General features: G+C 43.7%; 1 protein-coding gene across 5 annotated transcripts in view; it reads left to right on the forward strand.

Moving 5' to 3' along the window:
- Positions 1-21139, forward strand: part of mvb12b (multivesicular body subunit 12B) — a 205487-nt gene that overhangs the window by 21109 nt on the left and 163239 nt on the right. For 4 of the 5 annotated variants that reach the window (XM_033048929.1, XM_033048930.1, XM_033048931.1 and 1 more), the window contains exon 2: positions 7110-7232. In XM_033048929.1, coding sequence (XP_032904820.1) covers positions 7119-7232 — 114 coding nt within the window. In that variant the 5' untranslated portion in view covers positions 7110-7118. Of the gene's footprint in view, positions 1-815; positions 826-7109; positions 7233-21139 lie in introns of those variants that run through there. The other variant, XM_033048932.1, reaches the window with a different exon arrangement.

Here is a 21139-nt window from a genome sequence, read left to right on the forward strand (position 1 = left end):
ATTGAATGGTGGAGCAGACTTGATGGGCCGATTGACCTAATTCTGCTCCTATAACTTATGAGTAACTCAGCGGGTCAGGCAGCATCGCTGGAGGACATGGATAGATGGCACCAGACTCAAAATGTCTTCTATGCATGTCCTCCAAAGATGTTGCCTGACCCACTGAGTTACTTCAGCATTTTGTGCCTTTCTCTGTCAAATTCATTCTGGTTTGAGGGCTCGTCGTCTCCTTGAGATTGAAATGCTGTCTATGTTCCTGTATTTTAAATATTCCAGCTACTCTTTTCATTGTAATTGAATAAATGAAGGACCTTAGACCTTATCTGTCTGAAGAAGGGTTTCGACCCGAAACGTTGTCTATTTCCTTCGCTCCATAGATGCTGCCTCACTCGCTGAGTTTCTCCAGCATTTTTGTCTACCTTCGATTTTCCAATATCTGCAGTTCCTTCTTAAACCTTTATATTTTGTGCTTCTTTTTGTGTAACTATGTTTTTTTGAGGGGGGGGGGGGGGGGGGGGGAGACGACACAAACAATATTTCAGGATCTCCAGCCACTCGGTTACTGTAATTTTCCAGAAGAAAAGCCGGAAAAGGTTAGTTTCTATCCTTCCACTGGTGCGGTTTTAAAAACAATGCATCACCTCCTCAAACATTGTAAATATGCTAATTGGAAGTTTATTGCCCCAGGGTCTAAGTAAAGCGATGCCTTGTTGTCTGAGTACTTGAAAAGACATTTCTTGGAGTGTGGAAAATCATTTGATCTCTTAGTAAAATGAAGATGAAGTTTTTGACAGAGGGAGAGGAAGAGGAAGAGAGAGAGAGAGAGAGAGAGAGAGAGAGAGAGAGAGAGAGAGAGAACCCAGCTGAACAATGCAGTCATACATTCTTTAACTGTAGTGCTGTGTTGATTGAATTGGCTTTCTAGGTATGCAGACCCAAACATACTTTTAATCATTATGTGTAGGAAAGAACTACAGATGCTGGTTTAAACCAAAGATGGATACAACAAGCTGGAGTAACTCAGCGGGTCAGGCAGCATCGATGGAGAGAAGGAATAGGTGACGTTTTGGGTCGAGACCCTTCTTCAGACTGGGAGTCCAGGGAAAGGAAAATAAGAGATATAGAGGGTGATATAGAGAGATATAGAACAAATGAATAAAAGATATGCAAAAAAGTAACGCTGATCATTCACACCTTTAATCATTGTTGAATGAAATAGAATAGACTTTTAAAGGAAGACTTGTATAATGAAGTCTGAAGAAGGGTCTCGACCCGAAATGTCACCAATTCCTTCTCTCCAGTGATGCTGCCTGACCCGCTCAGTTACTCCAGCATTTTGTGTCTACCTTCGAAGTAAAAATGTATTGGTCCTGCTAAAATATGTTTCAGATATAGGAAGATGTGTGCAAACTCTCTTCTTCAATACCTCAGAATTCATGTCTCTTTTCTCCATCCCATATTAAAGCAATACCTCTTGGCATTAAACGTGAGGTTTATTAATTGTCTTGAAAACGTATATCCTGTGTAACCGCGAATTGAGTGTCATCAGTCTCTTTTCAGAGGAATCGGTGACTATTATTCAAGTTGGCTTGTGCTTCTTTCTCCATCTGTACAGTAGTGTAAACTGGATGTTGTAATATCCTCCGAGATATTGGATGTGGATGCTTTCATTTCACATTTACCTAAAAATAAAAATACACCAAGTGCTGGAGTAACTCAGCTGGTCAGGCAGCATCCCGTGAGAACATGGAGAAGGAGACGATTCAGATCGGGACCCTTCTTCAGAGTCTGAAAAAGGGCTCCAACCTGAAACGGAGTCGGAAGAAGGTCCTCGACTTGAAACATAATTTTTTCATTTTCTCCAGAGATGCTGCATGACCTGCCGAGTTGTTCCAGCACTTTATGTCTTTTTTTTTATAAATCAGCAGCTGCAGTTCCTTGATTGTAATGTTTTTGCATGTACCTCATCTGGACTTAATTAGCTTGGCACAAAGTGAGATGAAGTGTTATTTGGATTGTGAACTACTTTTACAGAGAGTAAAAGGTACAATTGGAATTGTTCAGTTCAATGTAAACAGTTGTTTATTTTGTAGTTTTGTAATAGTAATGAATGGTTGGCACGGCTTTAGTTTAGTTTAGATTAGAGATACAGCGCGGATACATGCCCTTCGGTCTGCCGAGTCCACGCTGACCAACAATCATCTGTACACTAGCACTATCCTACACATTAGGTATCATTTTTTTTCACGGAAGCGAATCAACCTACAAATCTGCACATCTTTGGAATGTGGGAGGAAACCGGAGCACCCGGAAGAAACTCATGCGGTCACAGGGAGAACGTGCAAACCCCATACAGACAGCACCCGAGGTCAGGATCGAACCTGGCTTCTCTGGCATTGTGGGGCAGCAACATGCCCCACAACGCTGCGCCTCCATGCCGCCCTTTTGCTCTTTGATGATCTTGCATTTTCTGGCACCATTACAGAGCTACTCTTTCTAGTCTCTGTGAACTGATTTTTTTTAAAGTCCTTTAAAAAGGACTCGCTGTGTTAAAGACTTCATCCCTCTGGTACACTGAGGAGATCAATGGGGTTCCAGCACACAACCAAGGACTATCTTTCCAAGTGCTGAGACAAACTGGCAATTACTTATTTAGACTCTACGACAAGTCATTTTTAGTTAACATATTTGTCATCTTTCATCCACTGTTCCTCTTTCATTCTTTAAAAAAAAATCCATCTTTCGGAGGCAATACACCATGCTGTTCAAGGCGTCATTTGAAGTACAAAATGAAACTGCACTGACTGAACTGAGCAATTCCAATGGTATCTTTTGTTCTCTGCCTCACTAGAACCATAATATAAAGCAGTTCACATCCAAATCACACTTTACCTAGGCTTGTGCCAAGTTATCTTGGTCCACATGAGGTATATCAGAAATGCAAGCATTCAGTCCCAGTAGTATTGTGAGCAGTTTTGGGCCCATATCTGAGGAATGATGTGCTGGCATTGGAAGGGGTCCAGAGGAGGGTTGCGAGAATGATTCCAGGAATGAATGGGTTAACATATGATGAGCATTTGAAATCACTTGGCCTACATTTGCGGGCGTTTTGAAGGATGAGGGGGACCTCATTGAAAAATACCGAATAGTGAAAAGCCTGGATAGAGTGGATGTGGAGAGGATGTTTCCACTAGTGGGAGAATCTAGGACCAGAGGCCATGGCCTCTGAATAAAAGGACCTACCATTAGAAAGGAGATGAGAAGCAATTTCTTTAGTCAGAGCGCAGTGAATCTGTGGAATTCATGGCCACAGACGGCTGTGAGGCCAAGTCACTGGATATTTTCAAGGTTGAGATTGACAGATTCTTGATTAATATAGGTGTCGGGGGTTATGGGGAGAAGGCAGGAGAATGGGGTTGAGAGCGAAAGATAGATCAGCTATGATTGAATGGCATATTAGACTTGATGGGTCGAATGGCCTAATTCTGTTTCTATAACTTATGAACATTACAGTTGAGATGACACTATTGTATAAATAGAGACCTATTACAGTATTGATGGAGAAATCCAGAAGTACTAACCATGGTTCACATTGAATGCAGGGGAGAAAAGATCAATTTAATGTCGTCTTATAGATGTTTGATAGAAAGAAAATGCTGTTATTTATCTCACCCGACCCCAAACTAGACGCACTTACGACGTCATTAAGGTTTATTATTGTAGGGAATGTGTAAATGGGATGGCACAGTGGTGCAGCTAGTGGAGCTGCTGTCTCAGCGCCAGAGACCCAGGTTCGATCCTGACCTCAGGTGCTGTCTGTGTGGAGTTTGCACGTTCTCCCAGGTGCTCCAGTTTCCTCCCACATCCTAAACACGTGTGGGTTTTAGGGTTAATTCGCCTTTAATTTGCCCCTCATTTGCAGGAAGTCGATGCTAAAGTGGGATAGCATTGAACTAGTGTGACTGGGTGATCGATGATCAGTGTGGAGTCCGTGGGCCGAAGGGCCTGGTTCCATTCTATATCTTTCAATCAATCAATTATTTATCCAGAGTGTACCAAGAGTCACGTCTGAGTTGTTTGATCTTTTGATCATACGATGTATAATAATTACTTTGTGAAATGCAGAAGTTTTTAACATGGCCTATACTAATCTTCCAGTTGTGACTAATGCCAGAAGCTTGCTCCTTAGGACAAAATGGAGCCAAACTTGTTGCCATATGTACAATGAAAATCTTGCTTGCTGCAGAATCACAGGCACATAGACTCAGACAACACGCAAAAAACATAAATTATACATAACTTACATGTAAAATTCTGCAAGATTGTAAAAGGAATGGTGACACGGTGGTATAATGGTAGAGCTGCTGCCTGACAGCGTCAGAGACCCGGGTTGAATCCTAATTATGCGTGCTTGTCTGTACGGAGTTTGTACATTGTCCCCGTGACCGCGTAGGTTTCCTCTGGGTGCTACTGTCGGCAGGGCCTCAGTTGGCCGAAGAGCCTGATTCTGTGCTTTATCTCTAAGCTAAAAACAAAATAAGACATTAGTGCAAAATAACAAGACATTAGTGTAAACACAATTAGCATGAAAGGCCCACGGTAGTGCAAGCGGTGGATCGGTAGTGCAAGAGGTGTGGAGTTTGCACGTTCTCCCAGGGTTTCCTCCAGGTCCTCCAGTTTCCTCCCACATCCTAAACACGTGTGGGTTTTAGGGTTAATTCGCCTCTAATTTGCTCATAATGTGCAGGAAGTCGATGCTAAAGTCAGGGTAGGATTGGAGTTGTGTGGGGTGATTCAAGAACCTGATAGATGTAGGAACCTGATAGCTGTTCCTTGTCTTGGTGGTGTACAGGCATCTGTACGTCATAAGTGATAGGAGCAGAATTAAACCATTCGGCCCATCAAGTCTACTCCGCCATTCAATCATGGCTGATCTATCTCCCCATAACCCCTGACACCCGGACTTAGTCCTGCTCGATGGGAACAGTGACAAGATGGCACCGTGCGGATGATAGGTGCTGCCTTCTTGAGGCACCGCCTCATGGAGATGCTTTGATGATGGGGGAGGGCTGTGCCCTAGATGGACCTGGCTGGGTGTACCACTCTCTGCAGCCTCTTGCTTTCCAGTGTGTTGGAAATGCTGCACCAGGCCATGACCCAGTCAGAAAATCAACAATGAGTGATGCTTTGCTGCTGATAGTTAACGCATTGACCTCTTTATCATGTCCAGGTTGATATGAGATCAATCCTGCGGCTTTTTTACCAACCAACGATTAAAATGATTTTAGTTAACAGTACGTCTTAAAAATATTGTTGACTAAAATGTGCTTGAAAGGAATTACTTTAGATGTTGTGTCATTGATCCCTCAGCTGTGTATAACTGGTGACTTGGATTACTGTGCAGGTATGGTCCTCTGTTCTGCTAACACAAGTGTCCCATTTTTTTGGTTTAAGTTTCAGTTTATTGAATTGCCTGGCAAATATGTTGTGACTATATTGATTCCTTTTTATTAAAACTGAAAAGCCAATAATATGTTATGGCTAAATGTCATATTCTGATGGGACTTGTTATAATGTGTGTTTTTTTCCTGCTAAGTGATATTTGTTTTTATGGTGAATCTCGGGAGAATGTTAGGGCTTGTTTGAGTCATCTGTGGACAGTTTGCAACCAAACACTGCAACAATATGAGTTGGAAAACTTTAGTTAAGTTTCATTGTCCTCTCCTCTTCCTATTTCCTTTATCTCTATTGTCTTTTTGTACATTTATTTTGGATCATTTTATATTTTTAAACAAATGCAACACTCCCTCTCACCAATAGTTTAAAAAATGTACTTGGCTTAGTTTAAAGATACAGCGCGGAAACAGGACCTTCGGCCCCCCAAGTCCGTGCCGACCAGCGATCCCCATTACGCAAGCACACACGCTGGGCGGAATTTACATTTTTTATTACCAAAGCCTATTCACCTCCAAACCTGTACGTTTTTGGGGGTGTGGGAAGAAACCGGAGCACCAGGGGAAAACCCACGCAGGTCTCAAGAGAGAATGTACAAACTCTGTAGGGAGAGCACCCGTAGTCGGGATCGAACTCGGTTCTCTGGCGCTGGAAGGCAGTAACTCTACCGCTGCGCCACCGTGTATACTTGGAAGATGTGTTTGAGGGAAATGGCCGCGTGACATCTTTCCAATGCCCTATCACCCATGGATATCACCACCTTGTGGGAAGGATGTGGAGGCCTTGGAAATGATGCAGAGGAGGTTTACCAGAATAATGCCTGAATAGGGAGTATGAGCCACAGGGAGAGGTTGGGCAGACTTGTATTGTTTTCTCTGGAAGGTCGGAGGATGCGGGGTGACACCTGATAGAGGTATATAAAATGATGTGAGGCATAGCTAGGGTAGACAAGTAGAATCTTTTTTTCAGGTTGCAAAAATCAAATACTAGAGGGCATTGATTTAAAGTGAGAGGGGTAATGTTTAAAGCAGAAGTGGGGTGCAACTTTCTTTACACAGACAGTGGTGAGTGCCTGAGAGGTGGTATTAGCATCTTGTTGGGCACAGATATTGTGGACTGAAGTGCCTGTTCTTGTGCTGTACTGTTCGATGTTCTAATGCTTTTATTTAGCTGTGACCCAACGCTTTAATTAATGAAGTTGTAACATGAAGCTCCTCAACCAATGAAATTGTATTCAATGTGTAGGAAGGAACTGCAGATGCTGGTTTAAACCGAAGATAGTGGTGTAACTCAGTGGGTCAGACAGCATCGGGACCCTACTTCAGACTGAAGAAGGATCTCGACCCGAAACATCACATATTCCGTTTCTCCAGAGATGCTGCCTGACCCGCTGAGTTACACCATCTTTTTGTATCTAAACTGTATTCAATGTTTAGCCAACTATGATACTCAGGAAAATTTCAATCTTTTGAATCATGGATCATTGTTCTATACGTTAGATCTCCGCATAGCTGTCTCAAGATTTATACTGAGACCCGGGGATTAGGCGGGTATTCTGTGGTTAGTGCTTTATACCTTGTATACTGAGTGAGTGATATTTGGTAGTTCAAACTTATTAAAGATTACATGAATTTACTTTTCTTATCCCCCTCCAGAGTCGCTCAATGATGCCTGAAATATGGGATCTGTCTGAAGCTTTGCCTGATTTGTCCATGGATCCAATTACGGGCGTTGGAGTGGTCGCCTCACGATATCGGGCACCTGCCAGTTACGAAGTAGTAAGCACCTTTATCATGTTTTGAAATCTTCCAATCTCTCTTAGTGGATGTAATAGCATTTTCTTGTAGAGTACATTTACTTCAACTGCACATCTTCTCTCCAACTATCTTCCATTCCACCCCAAAAACGCAGCGTACAAGAATCTCACCCAAAAATAAAGGAGTCATTTTAAGGGTCTACAGTATGGCTGGCCTGTCGGTCACCACAACCCATCATTTGGAGATCCTCACTGTTAGATGGTCGTGCTGTACAGAGGGAGCAGATACGTAGAGGACGTTGGCGATGTTGAGTGCAATACACCTCTTTTTGTTGGCTTCAGTGAACACTTCAGTTAGAGTCATGGAGACATAGAGTCATACAGCGTGGAAACAGGCCCTTCAGCCCAACTTGCCCACGTCAACCAATATATCCCATCTGCCCATGTTCGACCCATAGCCCTCTAAACCTATCCTATCCATATTTCTTCACAAAGTTCTTCCTGCTTTTTCAAATTCCTATAGTTTGTATTTGTTCTGGTGCTCTTATTGCTGGTAAAGGTAAGATTTGCAGAGGTTTTGATTTTGTTTTGGTGCAAATTGGCATAGTGTGAGAAGTGCATACGTTACACAGCATGGCAATGGGCTCAACAACCCAACTGATCCATTCCGACCAAAGTGCCCATTTAAACCAATCCCATTTGCCTGCATTTGACCCATATCCCTCTAAACCTTTCCCATCCATCTATCTGTCCAAAAGTCTTTTAAATGTTGTTATTGTACCTGCCTCAACTACTTCTTCTATAGATTTGTCAAGATCATTGGATGCGATTTTAATTAGTTTTCACAGTATTATGCTATTCAATATCTCTCGGCTCCTTCAGCTTTTTTCCCCAGTTCCAAACCCAACAAACGATGGAACAGACATTTCTCCCCTATATCTAATTGGTAAATTAGAAAGAAACTTTGTGCAGCAAAAATGTTTAGTGTTGAAAATATTACTGGAAGTTAATTCTCTCCTATAATTTCAGATACTTAGAAAACCTCAAGAAAATAGGAATAATCCTCAGATTTGTTAACGAGAGGTTTTGATTTTCTTTAATCAGTTTGTGTATTTACCTTCACCATATTGGATATTGGTAGAATGAACTACAAGGCTATAATTTGCTCGAACACTAGGCAATGTTTATGAGCTGTTTTGGCTTTGCTTCCAAGTTTGATGTGCGCCAACTCGTTTAAATTACGGTTACTTTATCTGCTTCTGACGTGTGGATTCTTTCATGGATTATGGTGGGAACATTGAAACCATTATACATTATTTAACTGTACTGTTTGCCGTTTGTGAAGATTCTGCTTGTGACCCATTACAAAGTTCAGCGATTAATTTTCAAAATCCTCTTATGTAATGTCCAAGAAAACATTGCGACATAATGTTTAAGAAGGAACTGCAGATGCTGGAAAATCGAAGGTAGACAAAAGTGCTGGAGAAACTCAGCGGGTGCGGCAGCATCTATGGAGCGAAGGAAATAGGCAACGTTTCGGCCCGAAACATAGAAACATAGAAATTAGGTGCAGGAGTAGGCCATTCGGCCCTTCGAGCCTGCACCGCCATTCAATATGATCATGGCTGATCATCCAACTCAGTATCCCGTACCTGCCTTCTCTCCATACCATCTGATCCCCTTAGCCACAAGGGCCACATCTAACTCCCTCTTAAATATAGCCAATGAACTGGCCTCGACTACCCTCTGTGGCAGAGAGTTCCAGAGATTCACCACTCTCTGTGTGAAAAAGGTTCTTCTCATCTCGGTTTTAAAGGATTTCCCCCTTATCCTTAAGCTGTGACCCCTTGTCCTGGACTTCCCCAACATCGGGAACAATCTTCCTGCATCTAGCCTGTCCAACCCCTTAAGAATATTGTAAGTTTCTATAAGATCCCCTCTCAATCTCCTAAATTCTAGCGAGTATAAACCAAGTCTATCCAGTCTTTCTTCATAAGACAGTCCTGACATCCCAGGAATCAGTCTGGTGAATCTTCTCTGCACTCCCTCTGGCAATAATGTCCTTCCTCAGATTTGGAGACCAAAACTGTACGCAATACTCCAGGTGTGGTCTCACCAAGACCCTGTACAACTGCAGTAGAACCTCCCTGCTCCTATACTCAAATCCTTTTGCTATGAAAGCTAACATACCATTCGCTTTCTTCACTGCCTGCTGCACCTGCATGCCTACTTTTAATGACTGGTGTACCATGACACCCAGGTCTCGCTGCATCTCCCCTTTTCCTAATCGGCCACCATTTAGATAATAGTCTGCTTTCCTGTTTTTGCCACCAAAATGGATAACCTCACATTTATGCACATTATACTGCATCTGCCAAACATTTGCCCATTCACCCAGCCTATACAAGTCACCTTGCAGTCTCCTAGCATCCTCCTCACAGCTAACACTGCCCCCCAGCTTAGTGTCATCCGCAAACTTGGAGATATTGCCTTCAATTCCCTCATCCAGATCATTAATATATATTGTAAATAGCTGGGGTCCCAGCACTGAGCCTTGCGGTACCCCACTAGTCACTGCCTGCCATTGTGAAAAGGACCCGTTTACTCCTACTCTTTGCTTCCTGTTTGCCAGCCAGTTCTCTATCCACATCAATACTGAACCCCCAATGCCGTGTGCTTTAAGTTTGTATACTAATCTCTTATGTGGGACCTTGTCGAAAGCCTTCTGGAAGTCTAGATACACCACATCCACTGGTTCTCCCCTATCCACGCTACTAGTTACATCCTCGAAAAATTCTATAAGATTCGTCAGACATGATTTACCTTTCATAAATCCATGCTGACTTTGTCCAATGATTTCACCACTTTCCAAATGTGCTGCTATCCCATCTTTAATAACTGACTCTAGCAGTTTCCCCACTACCAATGTTAGACTAACTGGTCTGTAATTCCCCGTTTTCTCTCTCCCTCCCTTCTTAAAAAGTGGGGTTACGTTTGCTACCCGCCAATCCTCAGGAACTACTCCAGAATCTAAAGAGTTTTGAAAGATTATTACTAATGCATCCACTATTTCTGGAGCTACTTCCTTAAGTACTCTGGGATGCAGCCTATCTGGCCCTGGCGATTTATCGGCCTTTAATCCATTCAATTTACCCAACACCACTTCCCGACTAACCTGGATTTCACTCAATTCCTCCAACTCCTTTGACCCGCGGTCCCCTGCTATTTCCGGCAGAATATTTATGTCTTCCTTAGTGAAGACGGAACCAAAGTAGTTATTCAATTGGTCCGCCATATCCTTGTTCCCCATGATCAACTCACCTGTTTCTGACTGCAAGAAACAGGTGAGAAAACGTTGAAAAACGTTGCCTGTTTCCTTCGCTCCATAGATGCTGCAGCACCCGCTGAGTTTCTCCAGCACTTTTGGCGACATAATGGTATTCCATTTTGAATACAGTCATCTAACGCAGATCATTGAGGTTCCTCCGATGCTTCTGCACCTCTCATACTTTCAGCCTCCTCTCTTTCCCCTCAGTTTTTTTAATTTCCCCTCTGTATTCTGGGCTATGCCAAGGAGCATTCCCTCAACCTTTTCCGACGTGTGGCCTCTTCATTCCGATGCTCGATGAGACAGAACATCATCATGTCCTAACCGCGTCCTTGCAACCCTTCACCACCGCTTCCAACTCGTTTCCTCTTATGCCCCGCTCCGTTGGGTACAAAATAATCTTTCCCGAAGTTATGTTGAATTGTGCTCTGAAGCTGCTGACTTCCCAGTCTTTGATCCTTCATTGACCTGATCAACCGATCTCTACCTTTGGTCACTTGCAAACTTTCATTGTCATCCCATGCTGACTGCTCCCCCAACATAGCCTCCACCTGTGCTGTCCAAAATATGAGGTGAACAGGCTTAAATGTGTCTTATTTAACAATATACCAGATGGCATTCAAGTTATCTCTCCACTGTTAAAACAACTCTGTTTTCATCATGGAGAGCCAAGATGACTGACCCAGAGTAAAGGAATCAAGAACCATTGGACACAGGTTTAAAGTGAGAGTGGAAAGATTTAATAGGAACCTGAGAGGCAATTGCTCCACATAAGATAAACAAGTGCTGGAGTAACGCAGCGGGTCAGGCAGCATCTCTGGAGAGAAAAGACAGGGGATGTTTCGCGACGAGGCCCTTCTTCAGACTGAAGGTAGGGGGTGGAGGGGTGGGGGGATGTGAAGAGCTGGAGGTGAGAAAAGACCAGGACCAGCCACAATTGACGTCAGGCCTGGTAAGCCTAGGGTTGGCTAGGGAAGGTGTGAGAAGAAAACCAATGTGGAGAACTGTGGAACTGGTAAAACCACTCGGGTGGAGTAATAAAAGGGTGCAAGGAGGGAGTGGGGAGGGAAGTGTAAAATGAAGTTATTTAAAATTGGAGAATTCAATGTTCATACCACTGGGTTGTAAGCTGACCAAGTGAAATATGAGGTGCTGTTCCTTCAATTTGCACGTGGCCTCACTCGGGCAATGGAGGCCGAGGACAGAAAGGTCAGTATGGGAAGGGGAATTTAAATAGTTGTCAACCTGAAGGTCACAGATGCCTAGGTGGACTTTTACCTAGTTGATCCATGGGCTGATCAAAAGCATTGTCGTAGGATCTGGATCAACTTCATTCCCTAGCCACTATGTCTAGTTGAACCTGATTGTTTTAAGCCTCTGAGTTAGATTTGAACATGAGCTGAAGATTCCAATCTCAACCTTGCCATTACAACAATGTATAATTGTATCTTAGAAATCTTAACCATGCCATTACAACAAAGTGCAATTGTACCATAGAAAAGGTTTAGTTTTCCCTTCTATAAAGCAGTTTCTGCTGAAACCATCACCTGTGCTTTGGTGATATGAAAACAAGACTATACCTCCGCCCTTCCTCCTTCTAAAACCTTCAGTTCGTCCACATGGTTTAGTTTAGAGGTACACGCAGAAACAGGCCCTTCGGCCCATCGAGTGTGCGGCGATCAGCGATCCCTGTACACTAACACTATCCTACATACTAGGACAATTTACAATGATACCAAGTCCATTAACTTACAAACCTGTACTTCTTTGGAGTGTGGGAGGAAACTGGAGCTCCCGGAGAAAACCCACGTGGTCATGAGGAGAACGTACAGACAACCCCTGAAGTCAGGATCGAGCCCGGGTCTCTGACACTGGAAGGCAACAACTCTGCCACCCTGCTGCCCACATCTCTGCTTTGTGCAGCTAACTCCAGTGACAGTTGTTTTGGGTGGGGGTGATGGAGTTGTAATTATTGGTATTGTGTGATTAATGCAGGAGGAATGGTTGAAATAAAACTCTAGTTCGATAAATTGGCAAAGCATTAAACTGGGAATATAGGTCAAGCCGCTGAACATTTGATGGAGAAACCTCCAGGGACAAATGTAATTATTATATTCAAAAATATATGGTGATAAATTAAAATTTGTATTGATTTATAGAAGGCTAATCTTGTTCATCTGGCTTGATTGAGTTCTTCAAAGCAATGAAGAAAATTGATGAAAATCGTGTTGTTGTAAGGTATATGAACTCTAAAGACATTCAGTAAAGTAACACAAGAGGTATGATCTTAGAACTATATAAAACCATGAGGGGCCTACTTAAGTTGGATGAGTGCAAACATCTATCAGGCTAGTGGAGTCTAAAAATAGAGGACACAGGTTTAAGGTGAGAGGGGAAAGATTTAAGAGATCCGAGGGGGCAACTTTTTCACATAGGAATGAGCTGCAAGAGGAGGCTGTAGAGACGGGTACACGGACAGGAAGATGGATAGTAAAGGTGTAAAGGGATATGGGCCAAATGGAATTGGATAGACATCTTGGTCGCCATGAAGGATTTGGGTGCAAGAGCCTGTTTCTGTGCTACATGACTATGACTGCATAGACTTGATAGTGCATTCAAAGGGCAATGGCAGAGTGGATACTAAATTGATAGTGGGATAGAAATCTTTGCGACTAATATTTGTATAGGAAGGAACTGCAGATGCTGGTTTACACCGAAGATAGCCACAAAATGCTGCAGTAACTCAGCGGGTCAGGCAGCATCTCCAGAGAAAAGGAAAAAGTGACGTTTTGGGTTGAGACCTTAACTAAGGGAAACTGAGTTTAAGGCTCAGCAGACGGACATTTGTTTGTTTTGAGCTGACAGGAATGCATATTTGTGTTTCCTGGGATGGATCTTCATAATGTAATGAAACTCTGATTCTATTACAGCATCTGATTATTTGGAAATCCCGATAGTTCTGGCATCTAGCTCATTCGTTCATCTGTAATCTGAGCTGGAGTCCAGACCACAAGCTGGTTGTGTGGGCACATTGGAATTTGAACTGTGGGATTGGTGTTCAGCTGGAAGGGTTTGGATTCAGGGCATTGGGTCAGGAGCGTGGATAGGCCTGTGGCTGGAGCAGGGGACTGGAGTGCTTGTATATTTCCCATTCAGTTTAAACTCGAAAGTTTCACTGGCAAATGTATTGTACTACTGTGTGGCATGTCAAAAATATTTGCTTGGATATTAATGAGTATTATTCAATAGTTCAGAAAATCTGCTAATCCAATGTCCCAAGGGTGTGTAGAAAGGAACCACAGATGCTGGTTAAACTGAAGATAGACACAAAGTGCTGGAGTAACTCAGCGGATCAGGCAGCATCTCTAGAGAAAAGGAATGGCTGACGATTTGGGTCAGGACCCTTCAGACTGGAAGACTTCTCCAGAAGAATGGTCCCGACCCGAGACGTCACCTATCCCTTTTCACATGAGATGCTGCCTGACCCGCTGAGTTACTTCAGCACATTATGTTCAAAGTCCCAAGGGTGACAGATCACCAGAGTTTTACTATATTGAGAAATGTAGAAGGCAATGGTTTTAATGAGGTGGTTACGGAGTGGCCAGACACAAGGCAGATGAATTTTAATGCAGATAATTGCATTATTTTGCTGTTTGGCTTAAAAAAAATAAAGAATGTAAAGCAATATAAACACTAGTGCAGTTTGATTAAAATGGGCAAAACCTGGGTGTATTTGTGCACAAACCATTAAAGGTGGCAGAACGAGTTTAGTAGGTGATTCGCAATGCTTGTCAGGTCCGTGGGTTATAAATAGAAGTATTAAAAAAAAAGTAATGAAGTTGCGTTGAACATTTGCGAAACATTGTAAGGCCTCAGCTGGAATATTAAGGCCAATTGTGGGCACTACACTTCCGCAAAGAACGTGCATCGGAGATTGTATAGGAGATAGCAGTAATAAATTACTTTGGCTATGTGGAGACATTGGGGAAACAGGGATTGTTCCACTTGGAATAGAGAACAATGAGATCAAACGTGTAAAAGATGTTCAAAATTATGAACTGTTTTATAGAGTAACCAGTGGGTGCGTCTTAATATATTTGGCCACGAAACCAGTAGCTACAGGAGGAAATTTTTTTGATGAGGCAAGCACTATTTGGAAGGACGGTGGAAGCAGATTAAGTAATAACTTTTGAAAGATGTGAAAAGGTACTTGGGAGGGGAAAAAATGAAAGGAGTGAGATTAATTGGATAGTTCTTTCTAGGAGCTAGATGGGCTAACTGATCGCTTTCTGTACTGCATCATTCTATATATAAGTAGCATTTAGTTTTTCCAGCTACGCGATTTTAATTGGAATTTACGCCATTAAGGAGATTACTACAAGTCAATGAAAATTAAAACGAAAACAGCAGGTCTGTAGTAAATACACAAAACATTGGAAACGCTCAGCTTGTCAGGAAACGTCAGCAGAAAGTGGGTTAACGTTTCACATTGAAAACTTTGAACGACTATGGATGCCGAATGTTTCCAGAATTTTCTGTATTTATCTCCTGAATGTCCACTTAGATTCTACATTGAGGTTAACTCTTGCCTGGAGTATTTAATCCCTCGCGTATGTTGTAAATTGGCCGCTCTGAGAGATGTGATCTCTGCTTTTATTCTCAATTGACTTAAATGGAAATAAACTTAAGGACTTGGTCTTTGATTCAACAATTTATTTTTCATAATCACTGTAGCAAAAAGAAAAGAATTAGGAAATGTTGAGTCTCATCATTTGAGTGATAAGACGTGGGAAAAGACAAGTAGATTGGTGCACGCCCAGCTCAAGCTAGAGAGGAGTGATTATGTTTAGTTTAGAGATACAGGGTGGAAACAGGCCCATCAGCCCACCGAGTCTGCATCGCGCATCGATCATCCATTCACTAGTTCTATGTTATCCCACTTTTGCATCCTATACACTAGGAGCAATTAACAGAAGCCAATTAACGTACAAATCTGCAAGTCTTTGGGATGTGGGAGAAAACTAGAGCACCAGGAGAAAACCCACTTGGACAAAGGAAGAACATGCAAACTCCATACAGACAGCACCTGAGGATCACTGGTGCTGTGAGGCAGCAGACACTGACGCCCAGAATAAATGATCTGGAATAAAAAATAGCGACTATAACAGTTATTTAAAATGGTACATTTTCTTTTTTTTCAGTGTTTTTATTCTGCAAGGAAGAACATCTACATTTGCTGTTTGATCCATTCTGTCTCTGTCTGCAGCTGCACAGCAATAGGCGTGACTCTTAGTTGCCCTTAGGAATGTGCAGGGGAAGTTTCCTGTTCCCAAGGAGCAAGAATAAAACTGGATGATCCACCCATTTTTTGACCTATGCGGCAGGCATGACCCAGCCCTGTCATCTCAGCAGATTCCTCTTCACTGACATCACGAGTTTTCTTCCACAGACAAGATGTCGCCTGGAACGTGGCATTCTTTGTGTACTGCCTCGGAAGAAATCTATTCAATCATTGCACTTTTTAACTGATGTATGATTGTGCTACTGTATAGTATGATTTTACAGTATTTTGGATTTGGAAATGTGCAGGGCAAGTTTTTTACACAGAGGATGATGAATGACTGGAACGTGCAGCTGGGGGTGGGGTAGAGGCATATACGACTGTGGCGTTGAAGAGACTTGCGGGGAATGGAGGGATGTGGATTAAATGCAGGGAGCTGAGGATTGGCCTTGGGCACCATATATCTGCATAGACATTGTGGGCCCAAGGGCCTGTCCCTGTGCTGAACCATTCTAAGATAGACACAAAAGGCTGGAGTAACTCAGTGGGACAGGCAGCATCTCTGGAGAGAAGGAATGGGTGACGTTTTGGGTCAAGACCCTCCTTCAGGGATATAGCCGGTGATGTGGAGAGATGTTCTTCCGAGTGTTTCCCAATCAGAAACCTTGGATGAACTTTGAGATCCGCACTCTCCTGAAGTCCAGACACAGGGCATTCACTTCCAACGATACAGTGGCCTACATGAAGACCAGATACGACCTTGGTAAGGCCATCAAAAAGGCCAAACGGGACTTCTGCTCCAAACTGGAGGACGAGACAGATGTTCGGCAGCTGTGGCAGGGTCTGAATGCAATCACCTCCTACAAGGCAAAACCAGGAGGCAGCTCGAATGCCGGTGTAACATCACTCCCTGACGAGCTCAATGCGTTTTACGCACGCTTTGACAGGGAGAATACTGATGTGCCTTCCCGATCCCCCATTCGATGCGATGGCATTTCAGTCTCAGTCACAGAGGCCGATGTCAGGAAATCCTTCAGAGGGGTGAACCCCCGAAAAGCACCTGGTCCTGATGGTATACCCGGTCGTGTTCTAAAAACCTGTGCGGACCAACTGGCGGGAGTTTTTACGGACATTTTCAACCTCTCACTTCTGAGGTCTGAGGTTCCCACCTGCTTTAAAAGGGCATCAATTGTACCGGTGCCCAAGAAGAGTAAGGTGACATGCCTCAATGACTATCGACCAGTGGCACTAACGCCGGTGGTGATGAAGTGCTTTGAGAGGTTGATCATGGAGCAAATCAACTCCTACATCGACAAAAACCTGGACCCACTGCAGTTCGCGTACCGCCACAACAGATCAACGGTGGATGCGATCTCGCTGGCCCTCCACTCCGCACTGGACCACTTGGACAACAAAAACTCATATGTCAGGCTGTTATTCATTGATTACAGCTCGGCATTTAACACAATCATCCCCTCCAAACTGGTTACCAAACTCGCAGAACTGGGTCTCTGCGCATCCCTCTGCAACTGGATCCTTGACTTCCTCGTCCACAGACCACAGTCTGTTCGTATTGGTGGAAATGTGTCAGCCTCAATAACAATCAGCACGGGAGCACCTCAAGGCTGCGTGCTCAGCCCCCTGCTGTACTCACTCTATACCCATGACTGCGTAGCGAACCACAGTGCGAACTCCATCATCAAGTTCGCTGACGACACCACTATTGTGGGGCGTATCACTGATGGGGATGAGTCAGAGTACAGAAGAGAGATCGAGCAACTGTCCATATGGTGCCAGCGCAATAACCTGGCCCTCAACACCAGCAAAACCAAGGAACTGATTGTGGACTTTGGAAGGAGTAGGAGGGGGACCCACAGCCCCATTTATATCAACGGGTCGATGGTTGAAAGGGTCAAGAGCTTCAAATTCCTGGGCGTGCACATCTCTGAAGATCTTTCCTGGTCCGAGAACACTAATGCAATCATCAAAAAAGCACATCAGCGCCTCTACTTCCTGAGAAGATTACGGAGAGTCGGATTGTCAAGGAAGACTCTCTCTAACTTCTACAGGTGCACAGTCGAGAGCATGCTGACCGGTTGCATCGTGGCTTGGTTCGGCAACTTGAGCGCCCTGGAAAGGAAAAGACTACAAAAAGTAGTAAACACTGCCCAGTCCATCATCGGCACTGACCTTCCTTCCATCGAGGGGATTTATCGCAGTCGCTGCCTCAAAAAGGCTGGCAGTATCATCAAAGACCCACACCATCCTGGCCACACACTCATCTCCCTGCTACCTTCAGGTAGAAGGTACAGGAGCCTGAAGACTGCAACAACCAGGTTCAGGAATAGTTACTTCCCCTCAGCCATCAGGCTATTAAACCTGGCTCGGACAAAACTCTGACTATTACCAACCACTTCTGTTATTTGCACTATCAGTTTATTTATTCATGTGTGTATATATTTATATCATGGTATATGGACACATTTATCTGTTTTGTAGTAAATGCCTACTATTTTCTGTGTGCTTAAGCAAAGCAAGAATTTCATTGTCCTATACAGGGACACATGACAATAAACTCACTTGTAACTTGTAACTTGTAACTAAAGAACAATGAATGAAAGATATGCAAAAAAGAAACGATGATAAAGGAAACAGGCCATTGGAAGCTGTTTATAGGGTGAAAATGAGAAGCTTGTGAGACTTGGGTGGGGGAGGGATAGAGAGAGAGGGAATGCCGGGGCTACCTGGTGAGAGAAATCAATATTCGCTCCACTGGGCTGTAAGCTGCCCAAGCGAAATATGAGATGCTGTTCCTCCAATTTGCGTTTGGCCTCACTCTGACAATGGAGGAGACCGAGGACAGAACCGTACTGTAGGAATGGGAAGGAGAATTAAAGTGTCCAGCAACCGGGAGATCAAGTTGGTTCAGGCGGGATGAGAGAAGGTGTTCCGCTAAACCATCGCCCAGTCTGCGTTTGGTCTCGCCGATGTATGAGTCCACATCTTGAACAAAGGATACAGTAAATAGAGGAGGTGCAAGTGAACCTCTGCCTGACCTGAAAGGACTGTCGGGGTCCCTGAACAGAATCGAGGCAGAGAATTCCACAGACTCACCACTCTCTGTGAGAAAAAGTGTTTCCTCGTCTCCGTTCTAAATGGCTTACCCCTTACTCTTAAACTGTGGCCCCTGGTCCTGGATTCCCCCAACATTGGGAACATGTTTCCTGGCCCTAGCGTGTCCAAACCCTTAACAATCTTATATGTTTCAATAAGATAGCCTCTCATCCTTCTAAACTCCAGAGTGTACAAGCCCAGCCGCACCATTCTCTCAGCATATGACAGTCCCGCCATCCCGGGAATTAACCTTGTAAACCTACGCTGCAAGAATGTCCTTCCTCAAATTGGGACCAAAACTGCACACAATACTCCAGGTGTGGTCTCACTAGGGTCTGTAGAACTGCAGAAGGATATATAATCCCATCGCCTCGGGGGAGCCAGGTGTAGGCAAGGAAGCGTTGATTATTACCCAGCTCCATTTCTCTGGGTTAAGCACCAGTGGCAGGAGCTAGCAGTAGCAAGAGAACAAAATGTACTTTGGGTAGAGTAATAATTCACTGTCCATCATTGTCATCTTTACTGACTAAATTGTCTATGTCCCGAAGGCCAGAGCTGCCAGAGATAGTTTGTAGCAGGTGATGAGAGGTTGAGGAGATGTCGGCAATCATCAACAGCTAAATTGTATATCACAACTATTTGTAACCTCTGGGGCTCCAGTAGCTCTCATCCCTCCCTTCCTTGCTGCCCCCAAGACCTTGGTTATGAAGAGCAGCATCAGATGTACTCGATAGTGAAGTGTTAACCTTCAGTGCATACCTCCAATCATGAACATCCTGATCTTGCTGATGTCGGAGCCTATTAATGAATGTGCCAAAGACATCTTGAAGCATTTGCCACAGTTTCCAACCAGAATTGCTCAGTGAGTGATTTATTTCTGCCTTCTCCCAAGTACGCACACATCAGAGAAGTTGATCTTTAGCAGTCTGACTCAAATTGCTGAGCATACCTCATAAGTCAGAGCTTACACCAATGGTTTGTGCTTTAGAGCTGGCTGTGCCTCCAGCTGTGGTGATCTAGTTGAGCTATAACATTGGCCTGTATGTGACAAAAATATATATTTGGCCAGGTGCACCCAGTCCAAAGAGTATCAGACAACTGCAATCTAGCGAGTTTCTTTCAATGTTTGAACTCTTAAGACCGGAGTAACAGAAGGTATTGTCAATAGTGTGACCAAGTGGCACCTACTTGCAATCAATACGGTCACTGATGTGGATTTTGATTTCACATGGTCCTCTTGGCTGTGGAAAATTGTGTTGTCTTGGTCCAAAATGGATAGCAGTTACTGAATTGCAACGGCGAGGTGAAATGAACTACCCCTGAGGTTAAGGCACAGTCCAACATTTATTTAGTTTAATTTAGAGATATCTCATGGAAATGGACATTTCGGCCCACTGAGTCCATACCGACTATCCATCACCCATTCACACTAGTGCTCACTTTCTCATCCACCCTATCTACTAAGGGCAATTTACAAAGGCCAATTAACCTACAAACTTGATCCTTTTTAGTATGTGGGAGGAAACCGGAACACCCAGAGGAAATTCAAGCGGTCGCAGGGAGAATGGGCAAACTCACCCAAGGTCAGAATCAAACCCAGAATCAAAGGCAGCAGCTCTATCTGCTGCGCCACTGTGCTTCCCTCTTGTGAAAACTATTTAATTGCCGTACGTACCAACACGGAACAATGAAATTCTTACTTGCAGCAAAACAGGTCTGTAAACACAATACACATTAATTATATATTATGAACAAAAAAAATCAAATACAATGCAAAAATGCCCGAAGTCCTTAGTGCAACCAAAGACAATCCATAGCTCATAGGTTAATGTTGTGTCGTGTTCAGGAGCTCCCAGCTTGAACAACTGAGGTAATTACAGCAAAGTAATTAATAGAGTCTTCAAGGAGCTGCAGTAACATTGAGGTTAAATGGGAATTGGAGAAGGCCTGTTGCCGGCTGGATTCATGCCCAGCATGAAGAAAGATGTTCCGGGTTATTGAGGATCAATCATCTTGGGTCCACGTTAGAGTTGCAGGAATTTCTCAAGGCAGGGCCCTTGGCTCAGTCTTCAGCTGTCTCAAAGGCATGCACACATCCACAAGATCAGAAATTGGAGATATTTCTTTGTGATTTAATTATATTCAATTCTACTGGATGCCGATTACACGTGGTAAGACTTTGATGGCAGTCAGGCGCGAGTTGACA

Source organism: Amblyraja radiata, chromosome 32 (assembly GCF_010909765.2).
Source record: "Amblyraja radiata isolate CabotCenter1 chromosome 32, sAmbRad1.1.pri, whole genome shotgun sequence".
Lineage (NCBI taxonomy): Eukaryota > Metazoa > Chordata > Chondrichthyes > Rajiformes > Rajidae > Amblyraja > Amblyraja radiata.